Genomic DNA, 17,698 nt, shown 5'->3' on the forward strand with positions numbered 1-17,698 from the left:
GTCATACATACATCTATTCACAAATCAGCTATTACAGTTTGTATTGCCGAATTATTAAATACACAAATTTCAAATCAATTCTGAAAAGCTTTGTAAATAATTTGAAGAAAACACACGTACACTTGCTACTCAAAAGCGTTGGCAGCACCGTGGCTTACACCTAATGCAACGCTGCGTATATTGTTTCAGTTCCACCATAGCCGATTATTAATTGTGCGCTGCTCACATCTTTGACTGCCGTCTTTATCCAGCCCTCGTAAGGGAAACGTGCTCGTGGTTCGCTCTGACGAAATTTTCGACTCAATAGCGGTGCATTTTGCAGCTGTTTTATTTGATAATTAGTGCAAGTGTGAAATTAATAAAGTAAAATACTAATATGTTGCGCGTACCCAATCTTCTCCCGCGCCTTGCTCGCCAGGTCAGCCTTGGAGCACCAACGAATATTTCGGTAGTTTCTAGCATATTCCGCGTAAGTACATATCAGCTTTACATAATAGGCCGCGCGGCATGTTCTAGCAATTGATGTATCCACTAATGTTTTTACGTTTCATTCGTGCTTAACACATACTCTTTACTATTTACAGAATCTACCGGGTGTCTTCAATGGATCGTCGGGTCAAATGCGTTACAAGTAAGTGAACTTTGATACCATAATCCTTATTACACATTTTCATTTGCCGCATTGTAGTGCGAGATCTCCATATTAAACAATATGCCGCTACTTATGTAATAGATATTTTCCATAATAGTAATATATTGTAAATATATTATCTATTTCTGAATGCTATTGCGCTAATCTGCTTAAAATATTTTCTTAGTATATGATGCAGATCCATATGAGACGTTAACATGTGTACGACCATACATATATAAACATGCAGTTATTGGCAGTGTTGAGCATAGTGGTTCAATTGTAATTGGTAGTTCAGTTCCGTGCTCCATGATAAATTTTTATTCCAATGAAATACTTTTAAACATAATTAGTGATTATATAATATGATGTATAAAAAATTCGTGATATACAAATACAAAAATTTCATCATTTAGATGAATAATTACATCAGTTCGCACTTGATGCTGAATGGAGTTGCTCGTCTTGAATTATTGACTCAGCATAATTGCAAGGTTTTAGTCTCTACTTCCGCGCTAGCAATCTTATCAGATTTGCAAATATCTACTAACACGTGCTATATTGTATTATTTTTCTACTCTCAGATCTGGAGAAGTTAAAGGTGCTGTTATTGGTATCGATTTGGGCACCACCAACTCTTGCCTGGCCGTGATGGAGGGCAAGCAAGCGAAGGTGATTGAGAATGCAGAGGGCGCACGCACAACACCCTCACATGTTGCATTCACCAAGGATGGTGAGCGTTTGGTTGGAATGCCAGCCAAGCGTCAGGCGGTCACAAATTCAGCAAACACTTTTTATGCCACAAAGCGTCTGATTGGACGCCGCTTTGACGATCCTGAGGTGAAGAAGGATATTACGAATCTTTCGTACAAAGTCGTTAAGGCTTCCAATGGTGATGCCTGGGTATCGGCGACTGATGGCAAAGTGTACTCTCCCTCGCAAATTGGTGCCTTTATCCTTATCAAGATGAAGGAGACAGCCGAAGCGTATCTCAACACTCCAGTTAAGAACGCCGTTGTCACTGTGCCCGCTTACTTCAACGACTCACAGCGTCAGGCTACAAAGGATGCTGGCCAAATTGCTGGTCTGAATGTGCTGCGTGTTATTAATGAACCTACAGCTGCAGCGCTGGCTTACGGCATGGATAAAACCGAGGATAAAATGTAAGTGAATTCATTGGTTTCCTTAATAGCTAAATGAATACTAATGTATATTATTATCTTTTAGTATTGCTGTATACGATTTGGGCGGCGGAACTTTTGATATTTCCATTTTGGAAATCCAGAAGGGCGTCTTTGAAGTTAAATCCACCAACGGTGACACTCTGCTGGGCGGAGAAGATTTCGACAATGCCATTGTGAATTTCTTGGTGGCCGAGTTCAAAAAGGACAGCGGTATTGACATCCGCAAGGACAATATTGCCATGCAGCGTCTGAAGGAAGCTGCAGAGAAAGCAAAGTGCGAACTGTCGTCCTCGCAGCAAACAGACATCAATTTGCCATATCTGACCATGGATGCCGCTGGACCACAGCACATGAATCTGAAAATGACTCGTTCCAAGCTGGAAAGTCTGGTCGGAGATCTTATCAAGCGCACCATTCAGCCCTGCCAAAAGGCGTTGTCCGATGCAGAGGTATCTAAGTCTGAAATTGGCGAAGTTTTGCTCGTTGGCGGTATGACGCGTATGCCCAAGGTACAGTCTACAGTACAGGAACTGTTTGGACGCCAGCCCTCGCGTTCGGTTAATCCTGATGAGGCTGTTGCCGTGGGTGCCGCTGTTCAGGGTGGTGTTTTGGCTGGCGATGTCACTGATGTGCTCTTGCTCGATGTCACCCCTCTGTCGCTGGGTATTGAGACGTTGGGAGGTGTATTCACGCGCCTTATCTCACGCAATACAACTATTCCCACCAAGAAGTCGCAGGTGTTCTCAACGGCCAGCGATGGTCAGACGCAGGTGGAGATTAAGGTGCACCAGGGCGAGCGTGAGATGGCCAACGACAACAAATTGTTGGGATCCTTCACACTGGTCGGCATTCCACCAGCACCCCGTGGCGTCCCTCAAATTGAAGTGGTCTTCGATATTGACGCCAACGGAATTGTCCATGTGTCTGCTAAGGACAAGGGTACCGGCAAGGAGCAACAGATAGTCATCCAGTCCAGCGGAGGTCTCAGCAAGGACGAAATCGAGAACATGATAAAGAAGGCGGAGGAATACGCATCTGCTGATAAGAAGAAACGTGAACTGATTGAAATCGTTAACCAAGGCGAGAGTATTGTGCACGACACAGAGACTAAAATGGAAGAATTTAAGAGCCAGCTGCCCGCTGACGAGGTTAGTAAATCGCTTTTACTATATTGGTTTGCAAATACCATAATTACTTTATTTTTAGTGCGAAAAACTGAAAAAGGAAATTGCTGATCTGCGCACCCTGCTGGCCAACAAGGAGACGGCTGATCCAGAGGAGGTTAGAAAATCTACCACGCAGCTGCAACAGTCTTCGTTGAAGCTTTTCGAGATGGCATACAAAAAGGTAAGCACTTCATAATTGAAATATGAGTATATTTTCTAAATTGAACTATTAATTGCTTAACAGATGTCCGCTGAACGTGAGAGCAGCTCCGGCGGCGGCACCACCGCCAGTAGTTCGGGCGAAGCTTCCGGCGAGACCAAGAAGGAGGAAAAGAATTAAATTAGGCAACCATAGTCGTAGTTGTTGTTCCCTTATTTCATAATAATCACATTTGGATTTGGATTAAGTTGTATGTTAAACAAAACAAAGCCCATCATATTCCTGATTCTTCTAAATCACATAAAGTGATCCTTATCATTCATAAGCAAAAAGCATTTACCCAAATTGTGTAGTAATATGCGCGGACATAAACAACCTACGAAATGCAAAAACCAACGACATACGATCATATCTCAGTCAAAATCAGTTGCATTAAGTTTTTATTGTTTATAATGCACGAAATGTCTGGATCAAAATCTAATGTAAATCTGAGCTGTAGAGTTGTTGTGCTTACTGTAAGATTTTCCTTACTTTTACTTTACGTTTATATTAAACTAGTTGTAGTTGTATAATAACGAGCACAGCAGCACAAGCCCAAATTCTACAGAGCCCACATGAGATAACACTCATTGGAAGATCGAAAGTTATAATTTAAGCAAAATTATTCTTTGGTTTCCAGTGGATAACCAAACAAAAAGAGTTTACTGGGTAAAATGCAATTACATAGTCTCTTTACATTTGTAAACTTTAAATATACGTGAACAAAAATATATTATTTACAAACTGAACACCACTGTTATCATCTTATATATGTATATATAAGATTAATTGTGTGAATAGATTATATCTAGAGTGGTATGAATTGTGTCTATTCATGCATGAGAAGTGCTTTGTATTTGGTAGTAAACTACCAACTTTAGCTTATCTATTATTGACTTATCGGTTTATAATATGCATATATATTGGTGAGTATGTTTACGTATAAGATTGATGTGGTTTGAAGCTCCCAATAAGTTGTGTGAATTTATTTAAAGCACAATTTAAGTGCATTGCAAAGCTATTAGCTATTATAAAAGCCTTCAGTTAATCTCACAATTAAATTTTCAATGGCGCAATTAGTATTCAGATAGCGCTGGAAAATATTAGCTATGTCCTTAACTTCCACTATCACGAATATTTTGGCGTAACGTTAAGAGATCACATGCTTCACGTGACTCGTAATCTTTAAACTTTGCCGCAAGCAGTGTTATTTTTTTAGCACCTGGAGGTTGAGTGCGTTCCCACGAATCACTCACTGCTTTAAGTTTTAATTGATATTGTTTTCGTTTTATTTTTCAACAATGTCGGTAAATTCATAAATATGTCTTAGGTGCTAAAATCCTACTATTTACACTAAATGTGTCGGTCTTACTTTTGTATTTACAGGCTACTAATCAATACTAATCGCTCTTAAATACTAGATTTTCATTGATCGAAATTTGTTATTCTAATGGATAAATATTGATCGCGCTGTCAATATTTACATGGCGCCAGTTTGCAGTTTGTACAAGGTGTGGTAGAGGCCACGGTTCTGCAGGAGCTCTTTGTGTGTGCCGCTTTCGCAGACTACTCCATTCTCAAATACGTAGATCACATCGGAGTCGACGATGGTGGACAATCTGTGGGCTATGCTGATTGTGGTGCGTCCCTCAGCAGCAGCGTCCAATGCTTCTTGAACGATCTACAGAAGTGAAACAAACGAGAAATAGAAATGAATTTTTTGGGCAACGATGAGAGTTTTCCTTTCGGATCTTACCTTCTCGCTTTCTGCATCCAATGCGGATGTCGCCTCGTCCAATAGGAGAATCTTCGGGTTCCTAATCAGAGCACGAGCAATGGCAATGCGCTGTTTCTGTCCGCCAGACAGCTGAGTGCCCTTCTCGCCCATTCGCGTTTCGTAGCCCTGTTAAATATGTAAAATCTCATTATCTGCCCTTAAGGAGATCTCAACTGGGACTCACCAATGGCAAATTGGCAATGAACTGATGTATGTTGGACTTCTTAGCCGCTGCAATGATCTCTTGATCGGTGACGATGCGCGAGTTGTCGCCATACGCAATGTTCTCACGTATGGAGCGATCGAAGAGTATTGGCTCCTGGGACACTATGCCCAGCTGCATGCGCAGATTGCTCATGGCCAGTTGGCGAATATCGTTGTCATCGATCAGCACAGCGCCAGCGTCCACGTCGTAGAAGCGCTGCAGCAGCTGAATGCACGTGGACTTGCCACAGCCGGAAGGACCGACCAATGCAACTTTCTGGCCAGATTGCACCGCCATAACTAGCTCGCGCAGCACCTGGACCTCCCGACGCGTCGGATAGCTGAACTCCACCTTGTCGAACATAACATTGCCATTGGAATGCCAGGGCTGCAGAGAGACGCCCGGACTGTCGGCAATCAGTGGCTTACGTTCCAGGAATTTCAATATGCTCTGGGCCGCAGTTATGCCCTTTTGCATGTTGGGCGCAAAGGCCAGCGCGCTGGCAATGGAGGCGGTGCCCATGATCAAGGCCTGGGAAACTCTGCAAGGGAAAATATATTTGTTAGCCAATTACTTAATTGATTTCTTAGCATTTAGCGGTGCTCACTTGAATACATTGCCCATCTGTAGGTTCCGATTGACCACGCACCAGGCGCCATAGTACATGCATGCGGCATATGCGAAGAACATCATTGATCTGGCCAGGCCAAAGACTAGGCCTCGATAGTGCGTGTTCCTCTTCGATTTCTATAAAACGAAAACGAAAGAGCGTGAATCGTGATGGGATGTATGGACTGATTAGGTTGCTTACCACGACGGCTGGTGTCAGAATTTCAATGTAGGTTCGATGGAACATGTCCTCGCGAGCCAGCGATACGACTGTGCGTATATTTGATACCACCTCGACGGCTAGCTTAGTTGTGTTCTCCATGATCTTGGCATTGCCCATGTTCTCCTGCGCCATGACTATGCGTTGCATGTAGAAGGAAACCAGAATGAAGGGTATAAACGCCATGGCCACCAGACCCAAGCTCCACTCGTAGTACATGGCCAAGGCGATGCCTAGCAGCAAGGTTGCAACCGATTGGATAATGCTGCCAATACGTTGACCAGTTGCCTAAGTATACAAATATATATATATATATATATAATTATGTAAGTATTATGTATATATGTATATAGTACTTACACCCTGTACGGCGGCTGCATCGCCGGAGAGACGGGCGCAGAGATTTCCAGTGCCATTGGCACGATCATCGAACCAGGACACCTCCTGTTTGAGCATCGCACTGAAGAGAAGACCGCGCAGACGCTCCGTCAGGTGTTCGCCGGCGATGCCGAAGAGATAGATTTGCAAGAAGGTGGCGATGCCAACGACAATACCACAGATCAGAAAGTATAGACTGTATTGGTTTGTGTTCTCTCGAACGTAGTCATCATCTGGGGATGTCAGCACCTCGAGTATGCTGCCGAAGAGTATCGCAAAAATGGGCATGGCACAGCCCATTATAACTGAGCAAATGCAGCCGACAGCGATTTGGATCCATTCGGGCTGGTTCAATCTCATGACGCCCATCATGGGCGAGGGTTCCTTAGGGTCTGACTTGTTTCTCTTCTTCTTTTTATCTAATTTACCTATTTGGTCGTCGACGTCCTCGTCGTCTAATACCTTAATTTCCTGCTCATCCTCATCCTTGATATCGAAGTTCTTAAGCATGTTTCCACTGGGACTGAGCACGCCGCCATCATCTTCGCCCATCTGTGTGGTGACTAAGTTGAAGTAGTGATTCCTTATGGACATCAGTTCCTGATGGGTGCCGGACTCCACGACCTCGCCGTTGTTGATCACCACAATTTTGTCGGCGCGTCGCACTGTGGACAGACGATGCGCCACAATGATGGTGGTGCGGCCTTGGCTGACCTTCTCGAGGGCAGCCTGCACCTTGGATTCGCTAGCCGTGTCGAGGGCCGAGGTCGCCTCGTCTAGTAGCAGAATTTCCGGATCACGAATCAGAGCGCGGGCAATGGCAATGCGCTGTTTCTGACCGCCAGACAGCTGGGCTCCACGTTCGCCCACCAGCGTGTCGTAGCCCTTGGGTAGCTTCTTAATGAATATGGCAGCATTTGCTGCTGCGGCAGCCGCCTCGATATCCGCCCTGGTGGCATCCTCTCGGCCGTAGCGTATATTCTCGTATATGGACTGGCCAAAGAGCACTGGCTCCTGTCCAACCACTCCGATACGTTCGCGCAGATACTTGATATTGATGTCCTTGATGTTTGTGCCATTGAAGAAAACATTTCCGGCTTGAGGATCATAGAAGCGCTGTATCAGCTGTATGCAAGTAGACTTGCCACAGCCCGACGGCCCGACCAGGGCCACCGTCTGGCCGCGATGGATCTTCAGGTTGAGCTTTTGCAAAATCGGTATCTCCTTGCGGGTGGGATACTGGAACTCTACGTCGCGGAACTCGATGGTCGTCAGCGGCTCATTCAGGTTCTTGCCGCGTGGCTCGATTGGATTGATGGTTGGGATCTGCTCAATGATCTGGAAGACCTTGGCACAGGCACCCTTGGCTATGCCAAACGCCTCAATATAAGGCGATGCCATGCCAATGTTCATGGAGCCCATCATAATCGATAGGAAGACGGTGATCATGGTGCCTGGCGTGTAGTTGGCATAGTATTCATCGTGGCGCCCCTTGATGACTAGGCCAACACCATACCAGAAGGCCAGCGCGTATGAGGCATAGATGAAGAACCACAGGAGGCCAAAACCCATGCCGGAGAACATATTACGCTTGATGTTCAGCAATTTGGCAGCCACAACCTTCGCCTTGTAGGCGAAAACCTCTTTGTGCTCGCCCTCAAAGGCCTTGACTGTGCGGATGCCGGACAAAGCTTCCTCGGCGACAACGGCGGCACCGGCATATATGTTGACCTCCATCTTGGCCAGCTTGGATGTGGCCACAGCCACAAAGCCCATGGCGATGAAGGTGACGGGCAAACTGGTCAGGCACACCAGCGAGAGCTGCCAGCCCTTGATGAATGCCAGCACAACGGATCCAACGAAGGCAACAATGAAATGCACAAAAATCACAACCTTCTCGCCCAAGCCGTCCTCCATCTTCGATAGATCTCTGTGTGGTGCAATATAAGCAATTAGACGCTCAGTGGCTACCGGCACAAATTCGTCAACTTACTCATTCATGCGGCTGGCCACCTCGCCGCTGGGATTCATGTCGTACCAGCTCATGTCCTGATGCAGCACCGATTGAAAGAACTTGGAGCGAATGCCCATAATTTGAGAGTGGGCGGCATAGTTGAAGCAGGTGATGGACAAGTAACTGCAGACCAGCATAATAATTCCAATATATGTGTTGTTCAACGAAAAGGACTGCACCGCATCCAGCAACGTGTCCGAGGCGGCATCTTTCATATACACGGTTCTATCCAATGCGACACTGTTTTTAATCATGTCCTAAGAGTACGAAGTAAATCAAGAGCATGTTAGTACATAGCGAGTGCCAGGCAGTTGAGTCAACAAACACTCTTAATAGGTAAACACTTCAAAGCACTTTGACTTGCTTTCATAGCCATTGAAAATGGGAAATGAACGGTTCTGCTAAGATGTCTGATCTAGCCTAGTTCCTCTGTCTCAGAATCCGTATCTCCAATACAGTTTCAATGAAATCCAATTTCAAGTCATTCATCATCAACATTTCCCTTTAAGTTCAGTTCAGCTCAGTGCATTCCCAGCTGCTACTGTGTTGCTTGTCTTCTTATCTATCTATCAATCGAGTGTTGACTAAGTATACAAGTTGCTGCTAGCCAATCGGAAGAGTAGATATAGAAATGTCATAATATACTTACGTCGGCGAGATTTCCAAAGATCAAACTGTTCGCTGGCGTTGTCAGGCCGGTTGCAACAGCGCTGGCTAATCCGATAGCATAGAGCATGCGATCCTTTTGCGTTGCATAGCGAAACATTGTGAAGAAGCCGACCGGCTTGACGTCATCCTTCGGTTTGTCATCCTTGCCCTCAGCGTCATGCTTCGATTGCTTTTTCGTTTTATTTGGCTCGCTGCAATGATACGCAAAGCACATGCCATTTCATAAGCACTCTCAAAAGAAACTATTGAAGTCATAAATTGGGCGCGTAACAGCCGTTCGCATGCCATTTTCGAACTTAAGCAAATCGCACATTCCTTATCACTGACCCCAGCACCAATCAAGGCTGCCGCAGTCGAAGCCACAACCACGTTACGTCCACATTGATTGGCGCTATCAGCCCAAGTCAAACGTTTATATCATTCATTCAAATCGTCGAACTCGTCATTCGATTTCGGCTGTATGTTCGTACGTATCACAAGATTCCCAGGCAGCACTTAGTTTCAACAATAGCCGAATATATATTGCATATATACATATATATTCTTTGTTGTTTTAACTACTAGCGGAGCACTAAAATTTATGACACTCAAAAGCCAAATATTGTGCACGCCTCGTCGCAAAAGTCATGCGGAATATCAAAAACTGCCCGATCATGGTTACCGCAGTTTTTGATAGACCTATCAGAAGGTGGATAAACGACGTATATTATGGAAAATATATATTATAAATACTATATTGATTTATGTACATACATAAATTCCTTATATATACATCGTTTTGTATAAATATATATATATAAATAAATACTAAATGAAAATAAAATCAATATGGCATGTAGACAGCCATTGTTGATAGAGGTATTGTTGTTAAGAGCTTAAGAACTTTAGATTTTTATAATACAAAATAGCAAGAAAGGAAAAGTTTATGAAATATAAGGAAAATAAGAAAATCTATTTGACAATAAAATACTAGAATAAATATATATATTAAAAAAAACTATTTTTAATTTTTTATAAAATAAAATAAAAAATAGAAAAAGAAAAATATTTAAATAAAATATATAAATATATTTTCGATTTGACAATAATAATACTAAGAAAAATAAAAATTTTTTTTTTACTTTTAACAAAAAAACAAGAATTAAAACTAAAAATAGATCAATTTTCATTTTACACAAAAGAATTTTTTTATTTTTAGATTATATTATGTATATATTTATTATTATATATATATTTAATCAACAATTATTTTATATAAAAGAAATATATATATATATATATATATATATATATATATATATATATATATATATATATATATATATATATATATATATATATATATATTAATATATAAAATAAATAGTATATATATATATTTTTTTTTTTTTTATTGCTTCATGAAATTTATATTTTTTTTATTATATGTAGTTATTAAAGCATGTATATTTTACACAACCCACGAATTTTTATTTTTCTAGCTTCTATTAATTTATTTAATTAAAATAAAGTTTATTTAAGTGCAAGAACTGAATCACAATGATTTGACGGGTCGCAACTTGTCTTTCCATTTGTATAGCCTTCTAAAAGTATATATTTTTGTATATAAAAATACAATATATATATTTTGAGTCACAAGTATCTAAAAACTTTATCTATGTTTTTATATTTTATTTTAATTTCTGCATATGCAAACCGCAATTTGAATGAGATTGTGGCAGGCTTTTGGCCTAAAAGCCTTAAAGCGTATTTAATATTTATAAACTGAGTACGAAATAACAAAAGTTTTTCACACAAGTATCGATAAGCTTTCATTGTCCTTATTCAAAGTACATTTCATTCAACTCACAATTTGTTGCGATCTTTGTCAGCGTCCGCAAAGGACTCACTCAAAACAATATTCGATTTGTAGTGGGACAATCGATTGTCATCGGCGTCCTTGATGGCACTGCCGTTAGACTCGGTCATTTTGATAGGTTCTTCAACACTTTCTTTTGGATTGGTCAATTTTCTTTTGTTTTGAACACACGAACTAAATGCAACCACTGTTAGAAAGAGACTTCTGAAATTAGCCAAAACATATGGACTTATATGTGAATCGCTGGCCATCAAAATAATGTTAGTCGATATCGGCTCATATTTGATAAAGCTTATCAGTTAATTGCACTACTAATAAGGAAAGAGTATGCGAAAGAAAAAGAGTAACGCCATCAGCCAGACGAGACCAACTGAAGAGCAGATTTCATAAGCCATGTGGCACGTGCACTTCAATCTGCTGGAAATCATCATTTTTGATTAATCGATTTTGTTTTCGCAATTCATAATATTTGGACTTACTTGAATACCTTTTCAAACTCGTTGAAGCCTACGGCAATTGGCACAATTTAATCATTTTATTAGCAATGTCATCATTCGTTTTTCAATTACCAAACAAGAGAATGAAATTTCCCTCTCTATATCTCTCTCTACATACCATACGCTCTCTCTCTCTCTCTCCCTCTGGCTCTCTATCTCTTTCTCTGTCTGCCTTATTAATTGCTAACACAATCGATTATATATTGAATTACCTTATCATTTGCAAATTTTTCAAGACGGGCAAGGTGTATTTCCCATTAGATAGCGCCGGTTTACGATGTACTTAAAAAATACATGGGTAAAAATATCAACAAATGAAAATTCTACTTATGCACTTACCATGCTATCAATATATTCCGAATTATACATATTCAAGTAGATATGCTGATTAATCTAGACACGTGTTAACACTCGCATGCGTTATAATAATTGTATATTAGCTTTGCCTTTTATGTGTCCAAGTTTTCGTATTAGCTCTCGATATTTCATTCTTGTTAAGAGAACTGAAATTTGAATAACGAATTTAATAAAAATATTTAATATAAATAATTGATAATAAATAGTAAAAAAGAAACGAAACGTGAAAAATAATCATTATCATTATAATCTTATTAGTAAATTTATTGTTATGGATAGCGCCACGCGCTTCATTCCTTGCCCGTTTGCACGTCCATGCGTACTATACTCTCTTATGCTGATAAATTGAATTAGCGCTGTGTATTCATGATATCAGCACTTTAAATATGAAAGAGTCTTAAGTCTGGAAGTGATAAGAAGTTGACGGCAAATTTTTAATGTCGGTAATCGCGATGGGTCATACTGGTCTATAAATATTTGAGTATTTGTTCATTATTGGTCAAAATCTATGAAAAACAGATGATAAATAAGTCACGTTTTTTTGGTGTGCAGCGACTGGGTGGAGATCAGCCTATTGTTAAGCCTATATAGCCGACTAATAAATGAATACCTATATCTATATACCTCTACATATAGCATTACCAGGTAACTTCAAGCTTAATTTCTTATGTTGACTAATCATTTACGTATTGTCGTATAAAATGACTTCTTATACGAAAGCTCAATTTAAAAATCCCGCCTTGTCTTGCTAATTATTAACAACAACACCAGCTCTCTCGTAATAATAAGGCAAAATATTACAAGCTTTTTATATTCTACATTCATTTAATAAAGTTATAGAAACTATGTTTAATATAATATATAAAGTGCAATTTTTTTAATGTAATCAAAAGTAAACAATAGATTATTCGAATATAAGAGTGATTACAATGGGTCTGTAATGGCTATGTTACTATTGTGAATAGGTGTTGAGTTAGCAGTCAGTTGCATTAACAGCTGTTAAAATTTCAATTTTTTTAAATGTATATTCTTAAATAATAGTAAGCTACTATGGCACAACTGGTTATTATATATTTTGAATAATTGGCAAGAGCCATCTCAAATGTATAACTAGATACCACACTAAAAATATATTGCTCACTGTTATTAACAGCTTAAGCGCATGTTAAGTTTTTGATTTTCATGACATAGTTAATAACGAACTAAATGAACAACAATCTTTGAACTGGTTCGTTCATTCAGTTTCAGCGAGTCGTTCGATCGAACCTATTCCATACTCTATTAGTAATAGAAACGCAATTCAACAAGTCATCAACATGTCAGGCGAAGCAGAGAAAACTTATACGCGTGCTGAAGTTGCCAAACATAACACCAACAAGGATACATGGCTACTAATTCACAATAATATTTACGATGTCACAGCATTCCTGAACGAGGTAAGCATTGATAGCAATTAACAAACAACAACAGCAGCAACAAAGACAAATCTACAATTATGTACACGTCGGAATCAGGGCGCGGGCGATGGCATTTAATTTCCCCTTGACTGAATAGTTGCTTGAGGACGGGGGAGAAACTGTCTTATCATCATTACTTAGGTTTTATAACTCGTCTTAACAGTGTTTGTTAGTGTGTACATATTTCCACATATTGCGTGTAACTATATGAAAATTACCTGCAAAACACGAGCTGTCATTTGTCCCTGTACTTTGACCTACGATCCGTGAATGAATGAATGACCTACTCGTTTTCACAGTTACTTTGAACTTGTGAATATGTTGTATTTGTTGCTTTTTCGAAGCTTTCATGTTTTTATTCATATTTTTTTGATATTTTTGTGCCAGCGCGCAGCTTAAAATGTTTTCATTATCAATGGATATAGGGCAAAAGTTAAGCAAAATCCGCTCATACGAACATTTACATTTCATTCCATTTGTGAAACAGACCCACTATTCTGTATATAGCTGTAAGTGGGGCGAAATTTGAAAATCAATGTTAGGCGAAAGTCATATATATGTATGTATAAATATATATTGAAATGTCGAGAACAGCTTTAAATAAATAAAATGAATTTCAAATATGAGAGAAGTGAAAAATGCCAAATTAGTTTGAAACTACATTCATTTAATTGGCTAAATAATAAATATGAATTTATTGATATGAATTCCATCTGAAATGTATAAAATTGTTAGCAAAAATCTATTTGGACCCGCCTCAAATCCTTATACACATGAGCAGATGCTACTCACTATGACCGTTGTTTGCTTTTAAGTTCCAATGGTGATAAGAAGGCCAACCAACCACTTGAATAATTTTTGTATTATAATGATTACGCTGCAGTTTATGTATGCGGAGCAATTAAAGTTAGTGTGATGAAAGTAGCACTTTGGCTTGCATTAAGAACTTTTCGATGTTTACGCACACTGCTGGAAATAGAAACGTCTTGTCCGGCGGTTTATGTTTTAAACATTTGATCAGGGTTTCACGGTCAGCACAACAAGGGACGACAGCAGCCATTTGCATTGATTTGCATATGAAAATAGCGTATTTAATATTCGTTTGTTTTCTTGCAGCATCCCGGCGGCGAAGAGGTACTGATCGAGCAGGCCGGCAAAGATGCTACCGAAAACTTCGAGGATGTTGGCCACAGCAATGACGCGCGCGACATGATGAAAAAGTACAAAATCGGTGAATTGGTTGCCCACGAGCGCACGAAAGTTGCACAGAAATCTGAACCCACCTGGAGCTCAGACACACAGAACGAGGAGAGTTCAATGAAGTCGTGGATAGTGCCCCTGGTTCTCTGTCTGTTTGCTACGCTCTTTTACAAATTCTTCTTTGGCAATGCTAAGCAGCAATAAAGTTAACAAATATGTTCCGTTTGCCTCAACGCTGGACCGCTAAATGCCTTCGCCATCTGACCAAGCTAGAAAGTGAGAGAGATACACGTGAAGGGGTATCAACTCTTACATACCCTGCCTTTAATACTAATTCTAGTAGTGTTCCATACGCTTGCTGGAGACGTTTGGCTGCGTCTGCCGTTGTACCTGGCGGAATTTGTAGAGAGAATTTGTGCTAAGTTTTAAAGATAAAAATGTGAATGTTTTGGCATCTTGTTTTTGTACTAATTTCTATAGTAAGTGGGTTTGAGTTTTCTTATGAACTAGATAATTGTTTAACGTTCCAACATGCAACAAAAATATACACATATATTTAAATAGACTATTAAATATGAATGTATTCAAAATTGCTTTGTTTGTTATTTTGTCAGAGCAAAATTAATTTTCTAAATTTTTTTGTAAAGCAACTAATGTTACTATGTCAAAATTTATTCACGTGGCTGTCCTGGCCGGCAGCTCAATGCTTGCATTTTCCTCAGCCGGAATGTCCCAGGAGCGAAGCAAAGCGCCCCAAATGAAACGTGAGTTGCCCACACGCCATATGAATCTAGAATCATTGCGTCGCACCGAGTACGATATCCTGATCATTGGCGGTGGTGCAGTGGGCGCTGGTTGCGCTCTGGATGCAGCTACACGTGGGTTAAAAACAGCCCTAGTCGAGGCCGACGATTTTGGTAGTGGAACCTCATCGAAGTCTAGTAAATTGTTGCATGGCGGCCTACGGGATCTTGACTACGCAATTGCAAATTTTGACATGCCCGCCTTTCGGCGTGTGCTTTCATCGCTGCACGAGCGCCGAAACATTGCCAATCTAGCGCCGCACTTAAATCAGTCGGTGCCAATAATGCTGCCAGTCCACAATTGGTGGCAGGTGCCCATCTATTGGATGAAACTGCATCTTTATCATCTAATGGCACCAGGGACCACTAAGGGTTTCTCATTCATCAATAGTCGCGAGGCGCTTGAAATGTTTCCGATGATGCGCCGCGATATGTTTGGCGCCTTCGTCTTCTACGAAGGTCAGCATGATGATGCCCGGATGTGCCTGGCAATTATTTTGACTGCCGCCCGCTATGGCGCCGACGTCTGCAATCACATGAAGGTGGTCGATCTGTTACGTGACAAAAATAAAAATGTAACTGGAGCTAAAGCTGTCGACCAATTGACTGGCATAGTTTACAAGATACGCGCCAAAATAGTAATCAATGCAACTGGCCCTTTGAGTGATTCGATAATTCGGCTCGAAGATGCCAATGCGTCGCAGCAGTGCACTCCCACGTGGGCCTCGCACATTGTGCTTCCGCCCTTCTACTGCCCCGAAGAGGTGGGTCTTTTCGATCCTTATACAGATAACGGTTCGACAATATTCTTTTTACCCTGGCTGGGGCATACGATAATGGGCACCTCGGACGAAGCACATGAGGTGGTCGAGGGACCACATCCAACAGAACGGGAAGTTCAGTATCTTTTAAATAGTATCAGAAGCTATATTAATCCGAATTTTGATGTGCGCCGGTGCGACGTGCTGGCAGCTTGGGGTGGCTATAAGCCGCTGCCCACTCGGTCAACTGAGTTGGCTCATTCGACCCTGAGGAACCATGTCATTTCTCTGGGGCCAGGTAACATGGTGTCTATAGTGGGCGGCACATGGACTTCTTTTCGGCTGATTGCCGAGAAGGCAATAGACGCCGCCATTAAGAATGGCGGCCTACAGCCGTTACGAGGCCATTCGATTACAGCGACCTCTTGCAAGCTGGACGGCGCCATTGGTTGGACACCTAACATGTTTATACGTCTAGTGCAGGACTTCGGCTTGGAGCGTGATGTGGCGAAACATTTGTCTGATACGTACGGATCGAATGCGTTCAAGGTGGCCGTTGGTGCCAACTCCAGTGGCGGCCTGTGGCCCATCATAGGTAAACGTCTGCACTCCGACTTTCCCTACATTGAGGCTGAGGTACGGCAGGGTGTTAAGGACTATGCCTGCACGCTGGTAGACATGGTGGCACGTCGACTACGTGTTGCCTTTCTCAATGTCCAGGCGGCCGAGGATATATTGCCCCGCGTGGCCGCCGAAATGGCGCGCGAACTGAAGTGGAGTAGATCGCGGAAATTGAGGGAAATCAAAGAAGCGCGGCAGTTTTTAAACACTCAGATGGGTCTCTCGCCCGAATTTGACCCACTTCATATGAGCATACCGATTAAGTTGTCAGTGTGTCAGGTGCAAAAGTATGCCGAGTATTTTAGAAACCTGGATGAAACCAACACCGGTTTTGTGTCGATTAACAAATGCTGCGCAGCTATGAAGTCGTTCGGCGTCAAGGAGGTACCGGTTGACCTAATGCACGACGTGCTGCGGGACATTGACTGTCACGCTCAGGGTAAAGTGAATCTCTACGAATTTCTCATGCTTATGTCAGCCATCGTGCACGGTGACACGGCATATTTACGTTATGCCAAAATGCATTTGGACCAAACAGTCTCGACAATAAACCGCAAACGGCGCCTGAAAAGTGATAGTCACGTCGAGCGAGCTGGAGGTGGCTTGTGAAGATAGAACCGCCCTGTGCAAACTCTGTGTATATTCATGAAACTGTATTCTCTTATACTTTTTTTATTAACAGCAATGCTACCATATCGTCGTAATCTAAATTTAGCAGTGCTGCCACACTTCATTCCGACAGATCGTTGGCGTTCAAAATTAGAACGCATAGCAACTATAAATCATAAAAATGAAAAAATGAGTTTGATTTTTATTTCAGTTGGATATCGACGCATTTTGCGCTATTTTCTTTAGACTTTGTAATCATTTAACAATTGTTTTCTATATTCTTTTAGCAAAACTCGTTTATGCCCTATGGAGCTTGTATATATAGTTATGTATTTGTAACATTTGAATATAAATATATAAGTATATATATATATTTTTTGCAACAATGACGACAGCATACTAACAGGGTGTTTCAATACAATTAATTTTGTGTGTGCAATATTGCCAGGTAAAACATCTAAGGGCTCTTTTAGTTTTTGTAAT

General features: G+C 41.0%; 4 protein-coding genes across 4 annotated transcripts; 3 read left to right on the forward strand and 1 right to left on the reverse strand.

The window, feature by feature from the left end:
- Nucleotides 1–33: 33 nt before the first annotated feature.
- On the forward strand, nucleotides 34–3,929 carry LOC111593737 (heat shock 70 kDa protein cognate 5). The gene is made up of 6 exons (XM_023306730.2): nucleotides 34–469; nucleotides 585–631; nucleotides 1,216–1,794; nucleotides 1,859–2,963; nucleotides 3,022–3,162; nucleotides 3,226–3,929. The coding sequence occupies exons 1-6, from the start codon at nucleotides 377–379 to the stop codon at nucleotides 3,319–3,321; spliced, it is 2,061 nt and encodes a 686-aa protein (XP_023162498.2). The 5' UTR covers nucleotides 34–376; the 3' UTR covers nucleotides 3,322–3,929.
- A 518-nt stretch (nucleotides 3,930–4,447) lies between these two features.
- LOC111593746 (ATP-dependent translocase ABCB1) lies at nucleotides 4,448–11,100 on the reverse strand. Its single transcript, XM_030225409.1, has 9 exons — nucleotides 10,902–11,100; nucleotides 9,033–9,243; nucleotides 8,363–8,640; nucleotides 6,352–8,299; nucleotides 5,974–6,279; nucleotides 5,770–5,909; nucleotides 5,142–5,703; nucleotides 4,937–5,083; nucleotides 4,448–4,861 (listed from the first exon to the last, which is right to left on the reverse strand). The coding sequence occupies exons 1-9, from the start codon at nucleotides 11,018–11,020 to the stop codon at nucleotides 4,661–4,663; spliced, it is 3,912 nt and encodes a 1,303-aa protein (XP_030081269.1). The 5' UTR covers nucleotides 11,021–11,100; the 3' UTR covers nucleotides 4,448–4,660.
- Nucleotides 11,101–13,013: 1,913 nt separating this feature from the next.
- LOC111593722 (cytochrome b5) lies at nucleotides 13,014–14,964 on the forward strand. Its single transcript, XM_023306693.2, has 2 exons — nucleotides 13,014–13,200; nucleotides 14,338–14,964. The coding sequence occupies exons 1-2, from the start codon at nucleotides 13,081–13,083 to the stop codon at nucleotides 14,623–14,625; spliced, it is 408 nt and encodes a 135-aa protein (XP_023162461.1). The 5' UTR covers nucleotides 13,014–13,080; the 3' UTR covers nucleotides 14,626–14,964.
- Nucleotides 14,965–14,999: 35 nt separating this feature from the next.
- On the forward strand, nucleotides 15,000–17,398 carry LOC111593721 (glycerol-3-phosphate dehydrogenase, mitochondrial). The gene has a single exon (XM_023306692.2). The coding sequence runs from the start codon at nucleotides 15,083–15,085 to the stop codon at nucleotides 17,213–17,215; it is 2,133 nt and encodes a 710-aa protein (XP_023162460.2). The 5' UTR covers nucleotides 15,000–15,082; the 3' UTR covers nucleotides 17,216–17,398.
- Nucleotides 17,399–17,698: the final 300 nt, after the last annotated feature.

This window comes from Drosophila hydei, unplaced genomic scaffold (assembly GCF_003285905.1).
Source record: "Drosophila hydei strain 15085-1641.00,03,60 unplaced genomic scaffold, DhydRS2 tig00008132-arrow-arrow-pilon, whole genome shotgun sequence".
Lineage (NCBI taxonomy): Eukaryota > Metazoa > Arthropoda > Insecta > Diptera > Drosophilidae > Drosophila > Drosophila hydei.